This window comes from Pseudophryne corroboree, unplaced genomic scaffold, assembly GCF_028390025.1.
Source record: "Pseudophryne corroboree isolate aPseCor3 unplaced genomic scaffold, aPseCor3.hap2 scaffold_1150, whole genome shotgun sequence".
NCBI classification, from domain to species: Eukaryota; Metazoa; Chordata; class Amphibia; order Anura; family Myobatrachidae; genus Pseudophryne; species Pseudophryne corroboree.
The window spans coordinates 115903-138013 of NW_026967775.1; the positions used below are offsets into that span (position 1 = coordinate 115903).

At 49.4% G+C, this 22111-nt stretch overlaps 1 protein-coding gene, 9 non-coding genes and 4 pseudogenes across 10 annotated transcripts; all 14 read right to left on the minus strand.

The window, feature by feature from the left end:
- Nucleotides 1-208: 208 nt before the first annotated feature.
- LOC134990175 (U2 spliceosomal RNA) lies at nt 209-393 on the minus strand. Its single transcript, XR_010195065.1, has one exon. It is a non-coding gene; the product is annotated as a U2 spliceosomal RNA (small nuclear RNA).
- Nucleotides 394-1199: 806 nt separating this feature from the next.
- On the minus strand, nt 1200-1323 carry LOC134990194 (U2 spliceosomal RNA; annotated as a pseudogene).
- A 1265-nt stretch (nt 1324-2588) lies between these two features.
- LOC134990244 (U2 spliceosomal RNA) lies at nt 2589-2763 on the minus strand (annotated as a pseudogene).
- Nucleotides 2764-2805: 42 nt separating this feature from the next.
- Nucleotides 2806-4418, minus strand: LOC134990161 (uncharacterized). The gene has a single exon (XM_063950658.1). It carries the CDS (start codon nt 4347-4349, stop codon nt 3168-3170), a length of 1182 nt encoding a protein of 393 aa, XP_063806728.1. The 5' UTR covers nt 4350-4418; the 3' UTR covers nt 2806-3167.
- A 4042-nt stretch (nt 4419-8460) lies between these two features.
- Nucleotides 8461-8565, minus strand: LOC134990179 (U2 spliceosomal RNA; annotated as a pseudogene).
- A 1265-nt stretch (nt 8566-9830) lies between these two features.
- Nucleotides 9831-10015, minus strand: LOC134990176 (U2 spliceosomal RNA). Its single transcript, XR_010195066.1, has one exon. It is a non-coding gene; the product is annotated as a U2 spliceosomal RNA (small nuclear RNA).
- An 806-nt stretch (nt 10016-10821) lies between these two features.
- On the minus strand, nt 10822-10945 carry LOC134990195 (U2 spliceosomal RNA; annotated as a pseudogene).
- Nucleotides 10946-12210: 1265 nt separating this feature from the next.
- LOC134990215 (U2 spliceosomal RNA) lies at nt 12211-12401 on the minus strand. The gene has a single exon (XR_010195085.1). It is a non-coding gene; the product is annotated as a U2 spliceosomal RNA (small nuclear RNA).
- Nucleotides 12402-13666: 1265 nt separating this feature from the next.
- Nucleotides 13667-13857, minus strand: LOC134990216 (U2 spliceosomal RNA). The gene has a single exon (XR_010195086.1). It is a non-coding gene; the product is annotated as a U2 spliceosomal RNA (small nuclear RNA).
- Nucleotides 13858-15122: 1265 nt separating this feature from the next.
- Nucleotides 15123-15313, minus strand: LOC134990217 (U2 spliceosomal RNA). Its single transcript, XR_010195087.1, has one exon. It is a non-coding gene; the product is annotated as a U2 spliceosomal RNA (small nuclear RNA).
- A 1265-nt stretch (nt 15314-16578) lies between these two features.
- On the minus strand, nt 16579-16769 carry LOC134990218 (U2 spliceosomal RNA). Its single transcript, XR_010195088.1, has one exon. It is a non-coding gene; the product is annotated as a U2 spliceosomal RNA (small nuclear RNA).
- A 1265-nt stretch (nt 16770-18034) lies between these two features.
- LOC134990220 (U2 spliceosomal RNA) lies at nt 18035-18225 on the minus strand. Its single transcript, XR_010195090.1, has one exon. It is a non-coding gene; the product is annotated as a U2 spliceosomal RNA (small nuclear RNA).
- A 1265-nt stretch (nt 18226-19490) lies between these two features.
- Nucleotides 19491-19681, minus strand: LOC134990221 (U2 spliceosomal RNA). The gene has a single exon (XR_010195091.1). It is a non-coding gene; the product is annotated as a U2 spliceosomal RNA (small nuclear RNA).
- A 1265-nt stretch (nt 19682-20946) lies between these two features.
- LOC134990222 (U2 spliceosomal RNA) lies at nt 20947-21137 on the minus strand. The gene has a single exon (XR_010195092.1). It is a non-coding gene; the product is annotated as a U2 spliceosomal RNA (small nuclear RNA).
- Between the last annotated feature and the right edge of the window lie 974 nt (nt 21138-22111).

The following is a 22111-nucleotide window of genomic DNA, read 5'->3' on the forward strand; positions in this document are numbered from 1 at the left end:
AAGACTCCACACAGTAGTTCACACGTGCTTTTATTCATCCATTGTAACATTTTAATAGACAGCAAAGATTGAATACAATTTTGACACAGTATAAAAAGCATGCTTACAAAATCCAAGAGTTTATCAATGCAGCAGGCAAAAAAACATTGCAAATCCTGGGGAATAAGCTGAGAAGTCATCATTCATCTATTTTTGGAATACAGATTAGGAAAGGTGCACCGGTCCCGGAGGTACTGCAATACCGGGTCAATGCGTGGAGTGGACAGAGCAAGCTCTTCTTCCATCTCCCTGTTCTAAAAATCCATTTAATATATGGCCCCCAGATAGGGGGCGTATCAGATATTAAACTGATAAGAACAGATTTTTTTTTTTTTTTTTATCGAAGCCCGAGGTGCGTGACTTCATCACCCAGTGTCTGTGACCAAACGTGCTGGGGGCGAAGGTTCTTGGACCCTCTCCGAAAGGAGAAGGGCCCCGTTACTCCCCTAACCCTCAGAGCCCGAAGGCCTACTGAGGGAAAAAAGGGACTGTGGGTCCCCCCTTGCCGAAGCGCGGAGGGACCCTCGTGTGTCCCCAGGGTTGGCCGAAGCTTCCCCCTGGGGACCGATATCAGCCTCTGGCCCTCCCCAAAAGGAGAGGGCCTCAGCAACTTAGGAGAGAAGGTGGCCCATAAGGGTCTCACCTTAACCCCAACAAAACCGTGACGTGACACACTACAAAAAACATAAAAAGTGCTAGTGCTGTGCGCAAGTGCAAAACACGTGAGTGGGCATAAATAAATAAATAAGCCCCAGCCAGAAGGCCGGGGGGTATAAAAAATTTTCCTTACCCTAGCCAAAAGGCCAGGGCAAAGGAAGTGGGTGCAGACAGGAAGGGTTGAAGTGTTAAGTGCTAAAGTGCCTTAGTGCAAAGGTGGCTCGAAACCCCAGTGCATTTCCGGCACCCCTGTCCCTTCCAGTTCCAGGGGCACGAAACACCTCGAGCTTCTAGCTGCTCCCGACCTCTCAGCCAGACCCAGTTTCATACCCACTCGGTGCCAGGGTCAACCCCCAGTACGAGAAGAGATACTAGACCAGGCCTTTCTCCACTCCACGCAAGGGGCCTTTTTTCATCCCCTTAGAAGGACGGTGGATACTAAGCCTAGTTTTTCTCCCCTCTCGACCAGAGGCAGCGCCACACCCCAGCATTTGGTACTCCACAAAGTGTTTCTCCATTCCACATCTAGGAACCTCTCACGCTCCTAGTGTAAGAACAGATACTCCACCCTGTGTTTCCCTCGAGCAGGTACTACACTTGATCTTAGCCAAAAGGCCGAGAAGCGATAACCCGAATGTGGGCTGAGGGACCGGCGCAACCGAAACAGGATCTACAATCCATCATGGAGAATCACCCTCCCCCACGCACGCTTACGCTATACTATCTGCAGATTGACTTGACTTTGGTTGGCGGCGGCGATCCCAGCAAAGAAGAGGGAGAAGGAAGGAGAAGTCCGGACTGACAAGCAGGCAGTCACCCAGGCGCGCGCGCAACCACATTCCATCACTCACTCCTGCATCGTGAGTTTTCTCTCCTCTCCTGTCTTGCTGGCTGCTTGACTGACTGACTGGCTGGCTGATGCACAATCATTTGCATTTGGTCCGCCTCCGACAACCACACCCACCAGACGTCTGCCGCCCGTCCCGTCTGTCCCTGCTGGCTCCGTGCTTATCACATTGACACAATGCTATGCACTTGCACTTCATCACTTAAGCAGTGGGACATTCATTCTGCAATGGAAGGTTCCCTGGCTGCCTTGAACCTCCTGTCTCTAAAATCTGGATTGTTTCAACCAACCCGTTCATCCTGGCAGATTTCAATTTTTCACTACAGTGTGAGGGCTCTGTGATGTCATCATGATGCACACTCTATGATGTCATCATGATGCGACACATGTGATGTCATCATTATGCGACACACGTGATGTCACAATGTGCTTGGCTGTACGGACTGCATTTGCTTGGCTTGCTAACTGACATCCACTTGAGGGAGACACACACCAGGAGATGGATGCAGCATATACACATACTGCAGAGCTTGTGCCTTTAGTGCCTGTAACAGCAACTATCCACACCTCCTGCAACCAGCGTGGACACCACCGCCACTAAAATAAAAATTAGTTCCAAACATGACCAGGTCGAAAAGACCAGCCGAAAGGATGATCATGATAGTAAGTTAAAAATGTAGGAATTCATTTCGAAGTGGTAATGCTTCTTCGTTCGTACTTAGTTTGCATTCAAGAATTAGGCCTACGTAGGCCTCACATCCAAATGCTGATCAACTGTTTCAATTTGTCTTGTGCAGAAGGAGGGAATTCAATGGAGACAAGAAGTAGACGATAAATAAGACTCCACACAGTAGTTCACACGTGCTTTTATTCATCCATTGTAACATTTTAATAGACAGCAAAGATTGAATACAATTTTGACACAGTATAAAAAGCATGCTTACAAAATCCAAGAGTTTATCAATGCAGCAGGCAAAAAAACATTGCAAATCCTGGGGAATAAGCTGAGAAGTCATCATTCATCTATTTTTGGAATACAGATTAGGAAAGGTGCACCGGTCCCGGAGGTACTGCAATACCGGGTCAATGCGTGGAGTGGACAGAGCAAGCTCTTCTTCCATCTCCCTGTTCTAAAAATCCATTTAATATATGGCCCCCAGATAGGGGGCGTATCAGATATTAAACTGATAAGAACAGATTTTTTTGATTGAAAAAGCGTCTTTATTGGTATAAAGTTGCAAAAAACAGACGGTAACATTGACAAACATAAGTGCCGTGTCGCAGCACAGGCCAAAACACAGCACAGATGCAGACTGTATAGTGCAGTCGAAGAACTACGGCGCGGGCCTGTAGCCTACACCGTAGTTCTCAGGCTGCACTATGCAATTAGACGATACAATAACACAACAGTAAATAAGGCTATGGGTGTGGAGGGTAGGGGGGTGAGGGAGGGTGAATCACAGGCCCGAAGCTTTATTGAAAAGACAGACACATATAAGGGGAAGGGCAATAAATAGAAGACATCAATAAAACAACAGACATTGTGAGTGAGGGGGCAGGGGCCACGGTCCCAAAGTCTCATCTTCGGTTCGGACAAGGGGAGAGGGGCAGAAAAAGGGGGGTTTTAGTCCTCTTCTTCCTCAGGGCTGTCCATGGTGGAATAGTCTCTGAGCAAGCTGTGAACCAGCCTGCAACAGTCCTGGATAGACATCCTCTCCCTCCTCAGAATGAGGCGGTTCCTGGCAAGCCACGAAGCGTCCTTAACACTGTTCATAAGGCGCCAGGCTTCCTGGATCGCCCCAACGGTGTGGGTGCCAGGGAATAGTCCGTAGAGTACCGAATGGTACGTGAGACAGTTCCTTGGCACAGAGTTTTTCAGTTCGTTTTCCAGGGCGTCCAACAACAACTGGGCCCAGGCACAGTCCCAAAACAGGTGCATAGATGTTTCCTCGTGTATGATGCACCTGGGGCAATGTCTGTACCTGCACAGGTTCCGGGAGTGCATGAATGACCGGAGGGGCAGGCCCCCCTGGATGGCCATCCACGACAGGTCTTTGTGTCTGTTTGTGAGCCTTTTAGAGGCCACATTCTCCCAGACCTGTTTGGCAGTCGCTGAAGGGAGCCCCGGAATCGGCTCCAAATCGTCTTTAGCTCTGATGAGCTTGTAGATCGTCTTCGATTTCCATAAGTCAGGTTTAACTCCCTCCAGTTGGTGTTCCCTCACGAACTTGGACACGTCCAGGTAGAACCACGGGGTGTTCCAGTTGTAAGGGATGGAGCTGTCCCATTTGTCCCAGCCGAGATTCCTCCAAAGCGGCAGGAGGAAGAAACGGGACATAGAGTTTCCTGCAGAATCGTTCAAGTTCTCGTACATTGTCCTGCGGATGCAGTTACACACGAAGAAGGCTCGAAGCATGGTTGGGATATCCGGAATACCCTTTCCACCCTTGAGGGGCTCCTTGTACATAACTGACCGCTTTACTCTGTCCATCTTGGAGCCCCAGATGAAGTGAAACACTGCCCTCGTGATGGCCCTGCAGACGGTTGCCAGGGGTGGCCAGGCCTGCGCGGTGTACTGCAGAACGGGAAGAATCTCATTGCGCAGCACAAGTGATTTCCCCTCGATGGTAAGATCTCTGAGGCTCCACAATCCAATCTTTTGGCGAACAGTCGCCAGTCTCTCATCCCAACATCTCAGGGCTGCACCCTCGCCGCCGAACCAGACTCCCAGGATCTTAATGAAGTCGGGCTTGATGGTGAAAGGAAATGGTGCAGAGGATGACAGGTGCCACTTTCCGAAGAGCATAGCCTCTGACTTCCCGCAGTTGACTTTAGCCCCTGAGGCTCGGCCGAAGTTCTCGCAGGTCTGGACGAGTGCTGTCACCGAACGGTGATCCGCGCAGAAGACAGTGACGTCATCCATGTACAGCGAACACTTGGCCTCTCGTCGGTCACGACCCGGTGCGGCGATCCCTCTGATCTCTGGATTCCGTCTGATGCATACAGCCATGAGCTCTATAACACAAACAAAAAGAAGAGGTGAAAGCGGGCAGCCTTGTCTGACCCCGGACAAGATGGAAAAGGGGTCAGTCTTCCAGCCGTTCACCAGCACCGAGCTGTGGATATCAAGGTACATCAGGTTAACATACGTACAAAACATTTTACCGAGGCCAAATTTATGCAGAACCCTGCCCATCAGCTCATGTGAGACACGATCAAAGGCCTTCTCCTGATCAAGGCTGACCAGGGCCGCGTGCACGTTCCGATCCTTGATGTAATGGACCGTGTCTCTGAGGAGGGCGAGGCTGTCTGCAATCCTGCGACCGGGGATGGCGCAGGTCTGGTCCGGGTGAATGATCTGTCCGATGACATCCTTCAGCCTGTTGGCGAGCACCTTGGCGAGGATCTTGTAGTCCACGTTTAAGAGAGAGATGGGCCTCCAATTCTTCAGCTCACATCTCTCCCCCTTACGCTTATACAAGATCGTGATCATTCCCTCCCTCAGCGATGGGGGCATTTTGCCCTCCACCACCATCTCCCCGTACAGCTCGAGCAGGTCCGGTCCAATGAGGTCCCACAGCGCTACGTAGAGCTCTGCTGGGAGACCGTCACTGCCCGGGGTCCTGCCCTGCCTAAAGGATTTGGCGGCAGAGTGCAACTCCTCCAACGCCAAGGGAGCATCCAGAGTGGCTTTGCCTGCAGGATCAATAGAGTTAGTGATACCTGACAGGAACTTATCGGCCTCCTCGCTGTCTGTGGTCTTAGGGGAGTAGAGGTCGCTGTAGTAGTCTCTGACGACTTTCATCACGCCCTCCTTCCCCTGTCTGGGGATGCCGGTCTCATCTCGCAGCTCGGTCAGGGGCGTGTGGCCAGAGTGGAGTTTCCTGAAAAAGAACGAATTACATTTCTCGTCCTTCTCAAGGTTCTCCACCTTGGAACGGAAGACGATACGTCTGGATTCCTCCTCAAAGTGCCTTTTCAGGCCCCCTTTGGTCTCATCCAGCTCGTCTCTCACGTCCCAGCCGCACCGTTGGAGGTCCAGTAGGGACTGCAGAAGTCTCTGCAGCCTCTTGAAGTTCCTCTTTCGGTCGCACGCCTGTTGTCTCCCTTTAACCTGAAAGAAACTGCGAATGTTAGCCTTAGCATATTCCCACCAGTCGCTCATACATTCAAAATAACATTTGTCATTTTTCCATGTGATGTAGGCATCCTTCAGCTCCGCCAGCACCTCCTCTCTTTCCAGCAGGGCACAATTCAACTTCCAGGAGCCTGGGCCAGGCGCGAAGCCGCTACCCAGGACTCCTTGGAAGAGAATGGCCCTGTGGTCTGAGAAGAAGCAGGGGACCATAGAATGCCTGGTCTGCTTCACTGTTCTAGAGGTAAACACAAAGTCAATGCGGGAACGCACAGAGCCATCGGGGCGGCTCCATGTATAATTCACGGAGCCGGACCCCATGGAACCCATAGCGTCCCGCAGTGATGCTTCGGTCACCATTTCTATAAGCAGTTTAGACGTCACATCAAGCTTGGTAGAGTTGCTGGTGCTGCGTCCATCCTCTTCCATGGTGCAGTTGAAGTCTCCTGCCATCACTACCGCCCTAGTGGTTGCGAGCTGCGGTCGCAGGGTCTGGAGAAGCTCCAAACGCTCATTCTTGAAAGGGGGGGCGTACACGCAGATAAGCCTGATAGGCTCACCTGCCCAGGAGCCGTCCACGACAAGTAATCTGCCGCAGACGAGCTCCTGAACAGAATCTAGCGTGAAGAGGCTCCCCCTGATAAGAATGGCGACCCCTGCAGACTTACACTCGCCCCCACCGGACCAATAGGAGGCGCCGTGAGACCACTGCCTGCCCAGATGTTTGTAGGACCTGGAGAAAGGAAGAGAGCATTCCTGCAACATGTACACATCACATTTCTGACTATCTAGGAAAGTAAACACAGACTGTCTTCTAAGCTTATCCTTAATACTCCTCACATTAATGGTGAAAATTGAAAATGACGCCATTAGTTGGGGAAAAGAGAGAGGTTAGGCAACAGTTCTACATTTACGTTACCACTCCGTCGGGCGGGGCTTCCTCGGCATCGGATGCCAGGTTCCCTTGCTCGGGTAGCGGCGAGCTGTCTCCCAGTATCCGGTCGAGTAAGGCGTCGGCGTTGGCATCCAGCTCCTCCTCCTCCTCCCTGCTGAATGCCTCCGCCAGCTCCTCCATTTCTTCTTCCAGTGGGGTCAGCTCGACCGCCAGTTTCTTAGAGGATTCGGAGTCCGCAGACGGGCTGTCGAGCTCCTTCCTCTTGCAGTTCCGTGTCTTCTCGGCACCTGCAGTTGGAGTAAGAGGGGAGGGGAGGGCGGGGAAATCTTCCTGGGAAGAAAGGTCAGGTGGGGCAGGGGTGGCTGGGTTGGGAGAGACAATGGGCTGGGTAGGAGAGTCGGAGGAGGGGTCAGGGAGGGTTGCGACAGTGGTAGGGATGGGAGTCACTGTCGCAGGGGGTGGGCTGGTGGAGATGGGTAGGGAGGTGGTGAGGGAGGATGGGAGGGGGGTGGGTTTGACAGGTTTCTTACCCTCCTGCGGTTTCTTTTCCTTCTGCGTAGCAGAGGGCAGCAGCTTGAGGGCAGGGTTGGCACGTCCGGTCACCACAGCTGAGTAGGTTCTCGACCTACTCGGGCAGTCCCTGTAGACGTGGTCCACTTTGCCGCACAGGTTGCAGGTTTTCCTCGTGGGGCAGTCTTTGGTCTCATGGCTGGCCATGTGGCAATTCTTGCATGCCGGGACCTTGCAGTCCTTCATCACGTGGCCCGTCCCGCCGCACTTCCTGCAGTTGCGTGGCTGGTCGGCGTAGTGGAGAAGTCCTTGAGATCCCCCCAGGGAGAAGCACTGTGGGAGGTGCTTGACTCCTTCTGGGCACGAGGTGTCCTTTTGCAGGACGACGATCACAGCCCACTTTCCAGTCCAGAAGCTGTTCCCATCCAGAACCCTTGTGGGGTCCTTCTTGACGGTACAGAACCGGCTGAGGAAGGTGACAATGTCCTTGATGGGCGTGTGTGGGTTCCTCATTGAAACCGTCACCCGCCTTTCCTCTCTTTGAATAGGGCAATTGCCCACAAAGCGGGAGAAAGGGGATTCGGGTCTCGCCGATTTCACTGCCTCCCAGTACCTCTTGCAGATGGCAAGGGAGGCGAAGGTGACGTAAAAGATCCCCTTCAGGTAATTCTGGATGCTGAGGGTTTCAGCGGTCGAGAAGCCCTGGTCCAGGATCATCTTCTTCCCAAAGGTCTCCACTGTCATGTCCGGCATCCGTCCATCCACCTCCTTCAACTTCATCACCACGGTGAATCTCATCCAGGGCTCCAGGGACGGTTTGTCTTTGGTGCTCACCTGGGTGGGTGCCGCTGGCGGTGTTGCTGCGGGGGTTGTGGCGCTGGGTGCGGCCGATCCGGTGGGGGCTTTGGCGGTTTTTTTCGCCGTCTTGGCCTGGCTCTTCTTGGCGAGGGTGGCCGGAGTGGAGGCAGAGGCTGGAGCAGCTGGGGCTGGAGCAGCGGGGGCTGGAACAACGGCGGCTGGGGCAGCGGTGGCCATACTCACGGATCCTTTTGGCGGAGAAGGCGGGGCGGAGGATCAGCGCTGTCGTCGAGAGGAGGAGAGGCGGTCGGTCGCTTCAGAGGGCAGAGCCAGCAAGTCTAGCCCTCCAGTGCAGGTAGGGGGCGCTGCAGAGCTTCTCCGGCGAAGTCCCTTTTCTCCACGCAGTCTTGCTGGCGGAGGGGGGTATCTTCTCCAGAGGGCAGAGCAAACAAGTCTAACCCTCTGCTGTAGCTGGGGAGCGATGCAAATCTTCACCCTCTTCAAGCGATCTTCTCCTTCTCCTCGCAGTCTCGACTTTCGATTTTTCTGGCTTCTCGGCCCGGGTGCAGCTTAGCCCTGAGAAGGACAATTGTCGGTCCAAGAAACAAGGTAGCACCGTCAGTCAGCGTGAACTGATAAGAACAGATACTACACTTGATCTTAGCCAAAAGGCCGAGAAGCGATAACCCGAATGTGGGCTGAGGGACCGGCGCAACCGAAACAGGATCTACAATCCATCATGGAGAATCACCCTCCCCCACGCACGCTTACGCTATACTATCTGCAGATTGACTTGACTTTGGTTGGCGGCGGCGATCCCAGCAAAGAAGAGGGAGAAGGAAGGAGAAGTCCGGACTGACAAGCAGGCAGTCACCCAGGCGCGCGCGCAACCACATTCCATCACTCACTCCTGCATCGTGAGTTTTCTCTCCTCTCCTGTCTTGCTGGCTGCTTGACTGACTGACTGGCTGGCTGATGCACAATCATTTGCATTTGGTCCGCCTCCGACAACCACACCCACCAGACGTCTGCCGCCCGTCCCGTCTGTCCCTGCTGGCTCCGTGCTTATCACATTGACACAATGCTATGCACTTGCACTTCATCACTTAAGCAGTGGGACATTCATTCTGCAATGGAAGGTTCCCTGGCTGCCTTGAACCTCCTGTCTCTAAAATCTGGATTGTTTCAACCAACCCGTTCATCCTGGCAGATTTCAATTTTTCACTACAGTGTGAGGGCTCTGTGATGTCATCATGATGCACACTCTATGATGTCATCATGATGCGACACATGTGATGTCATCATTATGCGACACACGTGATGTCACAATGTGCTTGGCTGTACGGACTGCATTTGCTTGGCTTGCTAACTGACATCCACTTGAGGGAGACACACACCAGGAGATGGATGCAGCATATACACATACTGCAGAGCTTGTGCCTTTAGTGCCTGTAACAGCAACTATCCACACCTCCTGCAACCAGCGTGGACACCACCGCCACTAAAATAAAAATTAGTTCCAAACATGACCAGGTCGAAAAGACCAGCCGAAAGGATGATCATGATAGTAAGTTAAAAATGTAGGAATTCATTTCGAAGTGGTAATGCTTCTTCGTTCGTACTTAGTTTGCATTCAAGAATTAGGCCTACGTAGGCCTCACATCCAAATGCTGATCAACTGTTTCAATTTGTCTTGTGCAGAAGGAGGGAATTCAATGGAGACAAGAAGTAGACGATAAATAAGACTCCACACAGTAGTTCACACGTGCTTTTATTCATCCATTGTAACATTTTAATAGACAGCAAAGATTGAATACAATTTTGACACAGTATAAAAAGCATGCTTACAAAATCCAAGAGTTTATCAATGCAGCAGGCAAAAAAACATTGCAAATCCTGGGGAATAAGCTGAGAAGTCATCATTCATCTATTTTTGGAATACAGATTAGGAAAGGTGCACCGGTCCCGGAGGTACTGCAATACCGGGTCAATGCGTGGAGTGGACAGAGCAAGCTCTTCTTCCATCTCCCTGTTCTAAAAATCCATTTAATATATGGCCCCCAGATAGGGGGCGTATCAGATATTAAACTGATAAGAACAGATTTTTTTTTTTTTTTTTATCGAAGCCCGAGGTGCGTGACTTCATCACCCAGTGTCTGTGACCAAACGTGCTGGGGGCGAAGGTTCTTGGACCCTCTCCGAAAGGAGAAGGGCCCCGTTACTCCCCTAACCCTCAGAGCCCGAAGGCCTACTGAGGGAAAAAAGGGACTGTGGGTCCCCCCTTGCCGAAGCGCGGAGGGACCCTCGTGTGTCCCCAGGGTTGGCCGAAGCTTCCCCCTGGGGACCGATATCAGCCTCTGGCCCTCCCCAAAAGGAGAGGGCCTCAGCAACTTAGGAGAGAAGGTGGCCCATAAGGGTCTCACCTTAACCCCAACAAAACCGTGACGTGACACACTACAAAAAACATAAAAAGTGCTAGTGCTGTGCGCAAGTGCAAAACACGTGAGTGGGCATAAATAAATAAATAAGCCCCAGCCAGAAGGCCGGGGGGTATAAAAAATTTTCCTTACCCTAGCCAAAAGGCCAGGGCAAAGGAAGTGGGTGCAGACAGGAAGGGTTGAAGTGTTAAGTGCTAAAGTGCCTTAGTGCAAAGGTGGCTCGAAACCCCAGTGCATTTCCGGCACCCCTGTCCCTTCCAGTTCCAGGGGCACGAAACACCTCGAGCTTCTAGCTGCTCCCGACCTCTCAGCCAGACCCAGTTTCATACCCACTCGGTGCCAGGGTCAACCCCCAGTACGAGAAGAGATACTAGACCAGGCCTTTCTCCACTCCACGCAAGGGGCCTTTTTTCATCCCCTTAGAAGGACGGTGGATACTAAGCCTAGTTTTTCTCCCCTCTCGACCAGAGGCAGCGCCACACCCCAGCATTTGGTACTCCACAAAGTGTTTCTCCATTCCACATCTAGGAACCTCTCACGCTCCTAGTGTAAGAACAGATACTCCACCCTGTGTTTCCCTCGAGCAGGTACTACACTTGATCTTAGCCAAAAGGCCGAGAAGCGATAACCCGAATGTGGGCTGAGGGACCGGCGCAACCGAAACAGGATCTACAATCCATCATGGAGAATCACCCTCCCCCACGCACGCTTACGCTATACTATCTGCAGATTGACTTGACTTTGGTTGGCGGCGGCGATCCCAGCAAAGAAGAGGGAGAAGGAAGGAGAAGTCCGGACTGACAAGCAGGCAGTCACCCAGGCGCGCGCGCAACCACATTCCATCACTCACTCCTGCATCGTGAGTTTTCTCTCCTCTCCTGTCTTGCTGGCTGCTTGACTGACTGACTGGCTGGCTGATGCACAATCATTTGCATTTGGTCCGCCTCCGACAACCACACCCACCAGACGTCTGCCGCCCGTCCCGTCTGTCCCTGCTGGCTCCGTGCTTATCACATTGACACAATGCTATGCACTTGCACTTCATCACTTAAGCAGTGGGACATTCATTCTGCAATGGAAGGTTCCCTGGCTGCCTTGAACCTCCTGTCTCTAAAATCTGGATTGTTTCAACCAACCCGTTCATCCTGGCAGATTTCAATTTTTCACTACAGTGTGAGGGCTCTGTGATGTCATCATGATGCACACTCTATGATGTCATCATGATGCGACACATGTGATGTCATCATTATGCGACACACGTGATGTCACAATGTGCTTGGCTGTACGGACTGCATTTGCTTGGCTTGCTAACTGACATCCACTTGAGGGAGACACACACCAGGAGATGGATGCAGCATATACACATACTGCAGAGCTTGTGCCTTTAGTGCCTGTAACAGCAACTATCCACACCTCCTGCAACCAGCGTGGACACCACCGCCACTAAAATAAAAATTAGTTCCAAACATGACCAGGTCGAAAAGACCAGCCGAAAGGATGATCATGATAGTAAGTTAAAAATGTAGGAATTCATTTCGAAGTGGTAATGCTTCTTCGTTCGTACTTAGTTTGCATTCAAGAATTAGGCCTACGTAGGCCTCACATCCAAATGCTGATCAACTGTTTCAATTTGTCTTGTGCAGAAGGAGGGAATTCAATGGAGACAAGAAGTAGACGATAAATAAGACTCCACACAGTAGTTCACACGTGCTTTTATTCATCCATTGTAACATTTTAATAGACAGCAAAGATTGAATACAATTTTGACACAGTATAAAAAGCATGCTTACAAAATCCAAGAGTTTATCAATGCAGCAGGCAAAAAAACATTGCAAATCCTGGGGAATAAGCTGAGAAGTCATCATTCATCTATTTTTGGAATACAGATTAGGAAAGGTGCACCGGTCCCGGAGGTACTGCAATACCGGGTCAATGCGTGGAGTGGACAGAGCAAGCTCTTCTTCCATCTCCCTGTTCTAAAAATCCATTTAATATATGGCCCCCAGATAGGGGGCGTATCAGATATTAAACTGATAAGAACAGATACTACACTTGATCTTAGCCAAAAGGCCGAGAAGCGATAACCCGAATGTGGGCTGAGGGACCGGCGCAACCGAAACAGGATCTACAATCCATCATGGAGAATCACCCTCCCCCACGCACGCTTACGCTATACTATCTGCAGATTGACTTGACTTTGGTTGGCGGCGGCGATCCCAGCAAAGAAGAGGGAGAAGGAAGGAGAAGTCCGGACTGACAAGCAGGCAGTCACCCAGGCGCGCGCGCAACCACATTCCATCACTCACTCCTGCATCGTGAGTTTTCTCTCCTCTCCTGTCTTGCTGGCTGCTTGACTGACTGACTGGCTGGCTGATGCACAATCATTTGCATTTGGTCCGCCTCCGACAACCACACCCACCAGACGTCTGCCGCCCGTCCCGTCTGTCCCTGCTGGCTCCGTGCTTATCACATTGACACAATGCTATGCACTTGCACTTCATCACTTAAGCAGTGGGACATTCATTCTGCAATGGAAGGTTCCCTGGCTGCCTTGAACCTCCTGTCTCTAAAATCTGGATTGTTTCAACCAACCCGTTCATCCTGGCAGATTTCAATTTTTCACTACAGTGTGAGGGCTCTGTGATGTCATCATGATGCACACTCTATGATGTCATCATGATGCGACACATGTGATGTCATCATTATGCGACACACGTGATGTCACAATGTGCTTGGCTGTACGGACTGCATTTGCTTGGCTTGCTAACTGACATCCACTTGAGGGAGACACACACCAGGAGATGGATGCAGCATATACACATACTGCAGAGCTTGTGCCTTTAGTGCCTGTAACAGCAACTATCCACACCTCCTGCAACCAGCGTGGACACCACCGCCACTAAAATAAAAATTAGTTCCAAACATGACCAGGTCGAAAAGACCAGCCGAAAGGATGATCATGATAGTAAGTTAAAAATGTAGGAATTCATTTCGAAGTGGTAATGCTTCTTCGTTCGTACTTAGTTTGCATTCAAGAATTAGGCCTACGTAGGCCTCACATCCAAATGCTGATCAACTGTTTCAATTTGTCTTGTGCAGAAGGAGGGAATTCAATGGAGACAAGAAGTAGACGATAAATAAGACTCCACACAGTAGTTCACACGTGCTTTTATTCATCCATTGTAACATTTTAATAGACAGCAAAGATTGAATACAATTTTGACACAGTATAAAAAGCATGCTTACAAAATCCAAGAGTTTATCAATGCAGCAGGCAAAAAAACATTGCAAATCCTGGGGAATAAGCTGAGAAGTCATCATTCATCTATTTTTGGAATACAGATTAGGAAAGGTGCACCGGTCCCGGAGGTACTGCAATACCGGGTCAATGCGTGGAGTGGACAGAGCAAGCTCTTCTTCCATCTCCCTGTTCTAAAAATCCATTTAATATATGGCCCCCAGATAGGGGGCGTATCAGATATTAAACTGATAAGAACAGATACTACACTTGATCTTAGCCAAAAGGCCGAGAAGCGATAACCCGAATGTGGGCTGAGGGACCGGCGCAACCGAAACAGGATCTACAATCCATCATGGAGAATCACCCTCCCCCACGCACGCTTACGCTATACTATCTGCAGATTGACTTGACTTTGGTTGGCGGCGGCGATCCCAGCAAAGAAGAGGGAGAAGGAAGGAGAAGTCCGGACTGACAAGCAGGCAGTCACCCAGGCGCGCGCGCAACCACATTCCATCACTCACTCCTGCATCGTGAGTTTTCTCTCCTCTCCTGTCTTGCTGGCTGCTTGACTGACTGACTGGCTGGCTGATGCACAATCATTTGCATTTGGTCCGCCTCCGACAACCACACCCACCAGACGTCTGCCGCCCGTCCCGTCTGTCCCTGCTGGCTCCGTGCTTATCACATTGACACAATGCTATGCACTTGCACTTCATCACTTAAGCAGTGGGACATTCATTCTGCAATGGAAGGTTCCCTGGCTGCCTTGAACCTCCTGTCTCTAAAATCTGGATTGTTTCAACCAACCCGTTCATCCTGGCAGATTTCAATTTTTCACTACAGTGTGAGGGCTCTGTGATGTCATCATGATGCACACTCTATGATGTCATCATGATGCGACACATGTGATGTCATCATTATGCGACACACGTGATGTCACAATGTGCTTGGCTGTACGGACTGCATTTGCTTGGCTTGCTAACTGACATCCACTTGAGGGAGACACACACCAGGAGATGGATGCAGCATATACACATACTGCAGAGCTTGTGCCTTTAGTGCCTGTAACAGCAACTATCCACACCTCCTGCAACCAGCGTGGACACCACCGCCACTAAAATAAAAATTAGTTCCAAACATGACCAGGTCGAAAAGACCAGCCGAAAGGATGATCATGATAGTAAGTTAAAAATGTAGGAATTCATTTCGAAGTGGTAATGCTTCTTCGTTCGTACTTAGTTTGCATTCAAGAATTAGGCCTACGTAGGCCTCACATCCAAATGCTGATCAACTGTTTCAATTTGTCTTGTGCAGAAGGAGGGAATTCAATGGAGACAAGAAGTAGACGATAAATAAGACTCCACACAGTAGTTCACACGTGCTTTTATTCATCCATTGTAACATTTTAATAGACAGCAAAGATTGAATACAATTTTGACACAGTATAAAAAGCATGCTTACAAAATCCAAGAGTTTATCAATGCAGCAGGCAAAAAAACATTGCAAATCCTGGGGAATAAGCTGAGAAGTCATCATTCATCTATTTTTGGAATACAGATTAGGAAAGGTGCACCGGTCCCGGAGGTACTGCAATACCGGGTCAATGCGTGGAGTGGACAGAGCAAGCTCTTCTTCCATCTCCCTGTTCTAAAAATCCATTTAATATATGGCCCCCAGATAGGGGGCGTATCAGATATTAAACTGATAAGAACAGATACTACACTTGATCTTAGCCAAAAGGCCGAGAAGCGATAACCCGAATGTGGGCTGAGGGACCGGCGCAACCGAAACAGGATCTACAATCCATCATGGAGAATCACCCTCCCCCACGCACGCTTACGCTATACTATCTGCAGATTGACTTGACTTTGGTTGGCGGCGGCGATCCCAGCAAAGAAGAGGGAGAAGGAAGGAGAAGTCCGGACTGACAAGCAGGCAGTCACCCAGGCGCGCGCGCAACCACATTCCATCACTCACTCCTGCATCGTGAGTTTTCTCTCCTCTCCTGTCTTGCTGGCTGCTTGACTGACTGACTGGCTGGCTGATGCACAATCATTTGCATTTGGTCCGCCTCCGACAACCACACCCACCAGACGTCTGCCGCCCGTCCCGTCTGTCCCTGCTGGCTCCGTGCTTATCACATTGACACAATGCTATGCACTTGCACTTCATCACTTAAGCAGTGGGACATTCATTCTGCAATGGAAGGTTCCCTGGCTGCCTTGAACCTCCTGTCTCTAAAATCTGGATTGTTTCAACCAACCCGTTCATCCTGGCAGATTTCAATTTTTCACTACAGTGTGAGGGCTCTGTGATGTCATCATGATGCACACTCTATGATGTCATCATGATGCGACACATGTGATGTCATCATTATGCGACACACGTGATGTCACAATGTGCTTGGCTGTACGGACTGCATTTGCTTGGCTTGCTAACTGACATCCACTTGAGGGAGACACACACCAGGAGATGGATGCAGCATATACACATACTGCAGAGCTTGTGCCTTTAGTGCCTGTAACAGCAACTATCCACACCTCCTGCAACCAGCGTGGACACCACCGCCACTAAAATAAAAATTAGTTCCAAACATGACCAGGTCGAAAAGACCAGCCGAAAGGATGATCATGATAGTAAGTTAAAAATGTAGGAATTCATTTCGAAGTGGTAATGCTTCTTCGTTCGTACTTAGTTTGCATTCAAGAATTAGGCCTACGTAGGCCTCACATCCAAATGCTGATCAACTGTTTCAATTTGTCTTGTGCAGAAGGAGGGAATTCAATGGAGACAAGAAGTAGACGATAAATAAGACTCCACACAGTAGTTCACACGTGCTTTTATTCATCCATTGTAACATTTTAATAGACAGCAAAGATTGAATACAATTTTGACACAGTATAAAAAGCATGCTTACAAAATCCAAGAGTTTATCAATGCAGCAGGCAAAAAAACATTGCAAATCCTGGGGAATAAGCTGAGAAGTCATCATTCATCTATTTTTGGAATACAGATTAGGAAAGGTGCACCGGTCCCGGAGGTACTGCAATACCGGGTCAATGCGTGGAGTGGACAGAGCAAGCTCTTCTTCCATCTCCCTGTTCTAAAAATCCATTTAATATATGGCCCCCAGATAGGGGGCGTATCAGATATTAAACTGATAAGAACAGATACTACACTTGATCTTAGCCAAAAGGCCGAGAAGCGATAACCCGAATGTGGGCTGAGGGACCGGCGCAACCGAAACAGGATCTACAATCCATCATGGAGAATCACCCTCCCCCACGCACGCTTACGCTATACTATCTGCAGATTGACTTGACTTTGGTTGGCGGCGGCGATCCCAGCAAAGAAGAGGGAGAAGGAAGGAGAAGTCCGGACTGACAAGCAGGCAGTCACCCAGGCGCGCGCGCAACCACATTCCATCACTCACTCCTGCATCGTGAGTTTTCTCTCCTCTCCTGTCTTGCTGGCTGCTTGACTGACTGACTGGCTGGCTGATGCACAATCATTTGCATTTGGTCCGCCTCCGACAACCACACCCACCAGACGTCTGCCGCCCGTCCCGTCTGTCCCTGCTGGCTCCGTGCTTATCACATTGACACAATGCTATGCACTTGCACTTCATCACTTAAGCAGTGGGACATTCATTCTGCAATGGAAGGTTCCCTGGCTGCCTTGAACCTCCTGTCTCTAAAATCTGGATTGTTTCAACCAACCCGTTCATCCTGGCAGATTTCAATTTTTCACTACAGTGTGAGGGCTCTGTGATGTCATCATGATGCACACTCTATGATGTCATCATGATGCGACACATGTGATGTCATCATTATGCGACACACGTGATGTCACAATGTGCTTGGCTGTACGGACTGCATTTGCTTGGCTTGCTAACTGACATCCACTTGAGGGAGACACACACCAGGAGATGGATGCAGCATATACACATACTGCAGAGCTTGTGCCTTTAGTGCCTGTAACAGCAACTATCCACACCTCCTGCAACCAGCGTGGACACCACCGCCACTAAAATAAAAATTAGTTCCAAACATGACCAGGTCGAAAAGACCAGCCGAAAGGATGATCATGATAGTAAGTTAAAAATGTAGGAATTCATTTCGAAGTGGTAATGCTTCTTCGTTCGTACTTAGTTTGCATTCAAGAATTAGGCCTACGTAGGCCTCACATCCAAATGCTGATCAACTGTTTCAATTTGTCTTGTGCAGAAGGAGGGAATTCAATGGAGACAAGAAGTAGACGATAAATAAGACTCCACACAGTAGTTCACACGTGCTTTTATTCATCCATTGTAACATTTTAATAGACAGCAAAGATTGAATACAATTTTGACACAGTATAAAAAGCATGCTTACAAAATCCAAGAGTTTATCAATGCAGCAGGCAAAAAAACATTGCAAATCCTGGGGAATAAGCTGAGAAGTCATCATTCATCTATTTTTGGAATACAGATTAGGAAAGGTGCACCGGTCCCGGAGGTACTGCAATACCGGGTCAATGCGTGGAGTGGACAGAGCAAGCTCTTCTTCCATCTCCCTGTTCTAAAAATCCATTTAATATATGGCCCCCAGATAGGGGGCGTATCAGATATTAAACTGATAAGAACAGATACTACACTTGATCTTAGCCAAAAGGCCGAGAAGCGATAACCCGAATGTGGGCTGAGGGACCGGCGCAACCGAAACAGGATCTACAATCCATCATGGAGAATCACCCTCCCCCACGCACGCTTACGCTATACTATCTGCAGATTGACTTGACTTTGGTTGGCGGCGGCGATCCCAGCAAAGAAGAGGGAGAAGGAAGGAGAAGTCCGGACTGACAAGCAGGCAGTCACCCAGGCGCGCGCGCAACCACATTCCATCACTCACTCCTGCATCGTGAGTTTTCTCTCCTCTCCTGTCTTGCTGGCTGCTTGACTGACTGACTGGCTGGCTGATGCACAATCATTTGCATTTGGTCCGCCTCCGACAACCACACCCACCAGACGTCTGCCGCCCGTCCCGTCTGTCCCTGCTGGCTCCGTGCTTATCACATTGACACAATGCTATGCACTTGCACTTCATCACTTAAGCAGTGGGACATTCATTCTGCAATGGAAGGTTCCCTGGCTGCCTTGAACCTCCTGTCTCTAAAATCTGGATTGTTTCAACCAACCCGTTCATCCTGGCAGATTTCAATTTTTCACTACAGTGTGAGGGCTCTGTGATGTCATCATGATGCACACTCTATGATGTCATCATGATGCGACACATGTGATGTCATCATTATGCGACACACGTGATGTCACAATGTGCTTGGCTGTACGGACTGCATTTGCTTGGCTTGCTAACTGACATCCACTTGAGGGAGACACACACCAGGAGATGGATGCAGCATATACACATACTGCAGAGCTTGTGCCTTTAGTGCCTGTAACAGCAACTATCCACACCTCCTGCAACCAGCGTGGACACCACCGCCACTAAAATAAAAATTAGTTCCAAACATGACCAGGTCGAAAAGACCAGCCGAAAGGATGATCATGATAGTAAGTTAAAAATGTAGGAATTCATTTCGAAGTGGTAATGCTTCTTCGTTCGTACTTAGTTTGCATTCAAGAATTAGGCCTACGTAGGCCTCACATCCAAATGCTGATCAACTGTTTCAATTTGTCTTGTGCAGAAGGAGGGAATTCAATGGAGACAAGAAGTAGACGATAAATAAGACTCCACACAGTAGTTCACACGTGCTTTTATTCATCCATTGTAACATTTTAATAGACAGCAAAGATTGAATACAATTTTGACACAGTATAAAAAGCATGCTTACAAAATCCAAGAGTTTATCAATGCAGCAGGCAAAAAAACATTGCAAATCCTGGGGAATAAGCTGAGAAGTCATCATTCATCTATTTTTGGAATACAGATTAGGAAAGGTGCACCGGTCCCGGAGGTACTGCAATACCGGGTCAATGCGTGGAGTGGACAGAGCAAGCTCTTCTTCCATCTCCCTGTTCTAAAAATCCATTTAATATATGGCCCCCAGATAGGGGGCGTATCAGATATTAAACTGATAAGAACAGATACTACACTTGATCTTAGCCAAAAGGCCGAGAAGCGATAACCCGAATGTGGGCTGAGGGACCGGCGCAACCGAAACAGGATCTACAATCCATCATGGAGAATCACCCTCCCCCACGCACGCTTACGCTATACTATCTGCAGATTGACTTGACTTTGGTTGGCGGCGGCGATCCCAGCAAAGAAGAGGGAGAAGGAAGGAGAAGTCCGGACTGACAAGCAGGCAGTCACCCAGGCGCGCGCGCAACCACATTCCATCACTCACTCCTGCATCGTGAGTTTTCTCTCCTCTCCTGTCTTGCTGGCTGCTTGACTGACTGACTGGCTGGCTGATGCACAATCATTTGCATTTGGTCCGCCTCCGACAACCACACCCACCAGACGTCTGCCGCCCGTCCCGTCTGTCCCTGCTGGCTCCGTGCTTATCACATTGACACAATGCTATGCACTTGCACTTCATCACTTAAGCAGTGGGACATTCATTCTGCAATGGAAGGTTCCCTGGCTGCCTTGAACCTCCTGTCTCTAAAATCTGGATTGTTTCAACCAACCCGTTCATCCTGGCAGATTTCAATTTTTCACTACAGTGTGAGGGCTCTGTGATGTCATCATGATGCACACTCTATGATGTCATCATGATGCGACACATGTGATGTCATCATTATGCGACACACGTGATGTCACAATGTGCTTGGCTGTACGGACTGCATTTGCTTGGCTTGCTAACTGACATCCACTTGAGGGAGACACACACCAGGAGATGGATGCAGCATATACACATACTGCAGAGCTTGTGCCTTTAGTGCCTGTAACAGCAACTATCCACACCTCCTGCAACCAGCGTGGACACCACCGCCACTAAAATAAAAATTAGTTCCAAACATGACCAGGTCGAAAAGACCAGCCGAAAGGATGATCATGATAGTAAGTTAAAAATGTAGGAATTCATTTCGAAGTGGTAATGCTTCTTCGTTCGTACTTAGTTTGCATTCAAGAATTAGGCCTACGTAGGCCTCACATCCAAATGCTGATCAACTGTTTCAATTTGTCTTGTGCAGAAGGAGGGAATTCAATGGAGACAAGAAGTAGACGATAAATAAGACTCCACACAGTAGTTCACACGTGCTTTTATTCATCCATTGTAACATTTTAATAGACAGCAAAGATTGAATACAATTTTGACACAGTATAAAAAGCATGCTTACAAAATCCAAGAGTTTATCAATGCAGCAGGCAAAAAAACATTGCAAATCCTGGGGAATAAGCTGAGAAGTCATCATTCATCTATTTTTGGAATACAGATTAGGAAAGGTGCACCGGTCCCGGAGGTACTGCAATACCGGGTCAATGCGTGGAGTGGACAGAGCAAGCTCTTCTTCCATCTCCCTGTTCTAAAAATCCATTTAATATATGGCCCCCAGATAGGGGGCGTATCAGATATTAAACTGATAAGAACAGATACTACACTTGATCTTAGCCAAAAGGCCGAGAAGCGATAACCCGAATGTGGGCTGAGGGACCGGCGCAACCGAAACAGGATCTACAATCCATCATGGAGAATCACCCTCCCCCACGCACGCTTACGCTATACTATCTGCAGATTGACTTGACTTTGGTTGGCGGCGGCGATCCCAGCAAAGAAGAGGGAGAAGGAAGGAGAAGTCCGGACTGACAAGCAGGCAGTCACCCAGGCGCGCGCGCAACCACATTCCATCACTCACTCCTGCATCGTGAGTTTTCTCTCCTCTCCTGTCTTGCTGGCTGCTTGACTGACTGACTGGCTGGCTGATGCACAATCATTTGCATTTGGTCCGCCTCCGACAACCACACCCACCAGACGTCTGCCGCCCGTCCCGTCTGTCCCTGCTGGCTCCGTGCTTATCACATTGACACAATGCTATGCACTTGCACTTCATCACTTAAGCAGTGGGACATTCATTCTGCAATGGAAGGTTCCCTGGCTGCCTTGAACCTCCTGTCTCTAAAATCTGGATTGTTTCAACCAACCCGTTCATCCTGGCAGATTTCAATTTTTCACTACAGTGTGAGGGCTCTGTGATGTCATCATGATGCACACTCTATGATGTCATCATGATGCGACACATGTGATGTCATCATTATGCGACACACGTGATGTCACAATGTGCTTGGCTGTACGGACTGCATTTGCTTGGCTTGCTAACTGACATCCACTTGAGGGAGACACACACCAGGAGATGGATGCAGCATATACACATACTGCAGAGCTTGTGCCTTTAGTGCCTGTAACAGCAACTATCCACACCTCCTGCAACCAGCGTGGACACCACCGCCACTAAAATAAAAATTAGTTCCAAACATGACCAGGTCGAAAAGACCAGCCGAAAGGATGATCATGATAGTAAGTTAAAAATGTAGGAATTCATTTCGAAGTGGTAATGCTTCTTCGTTCGTACTTAGTTTGCATTCAAGAATTAGGCCTACGTAGGCCT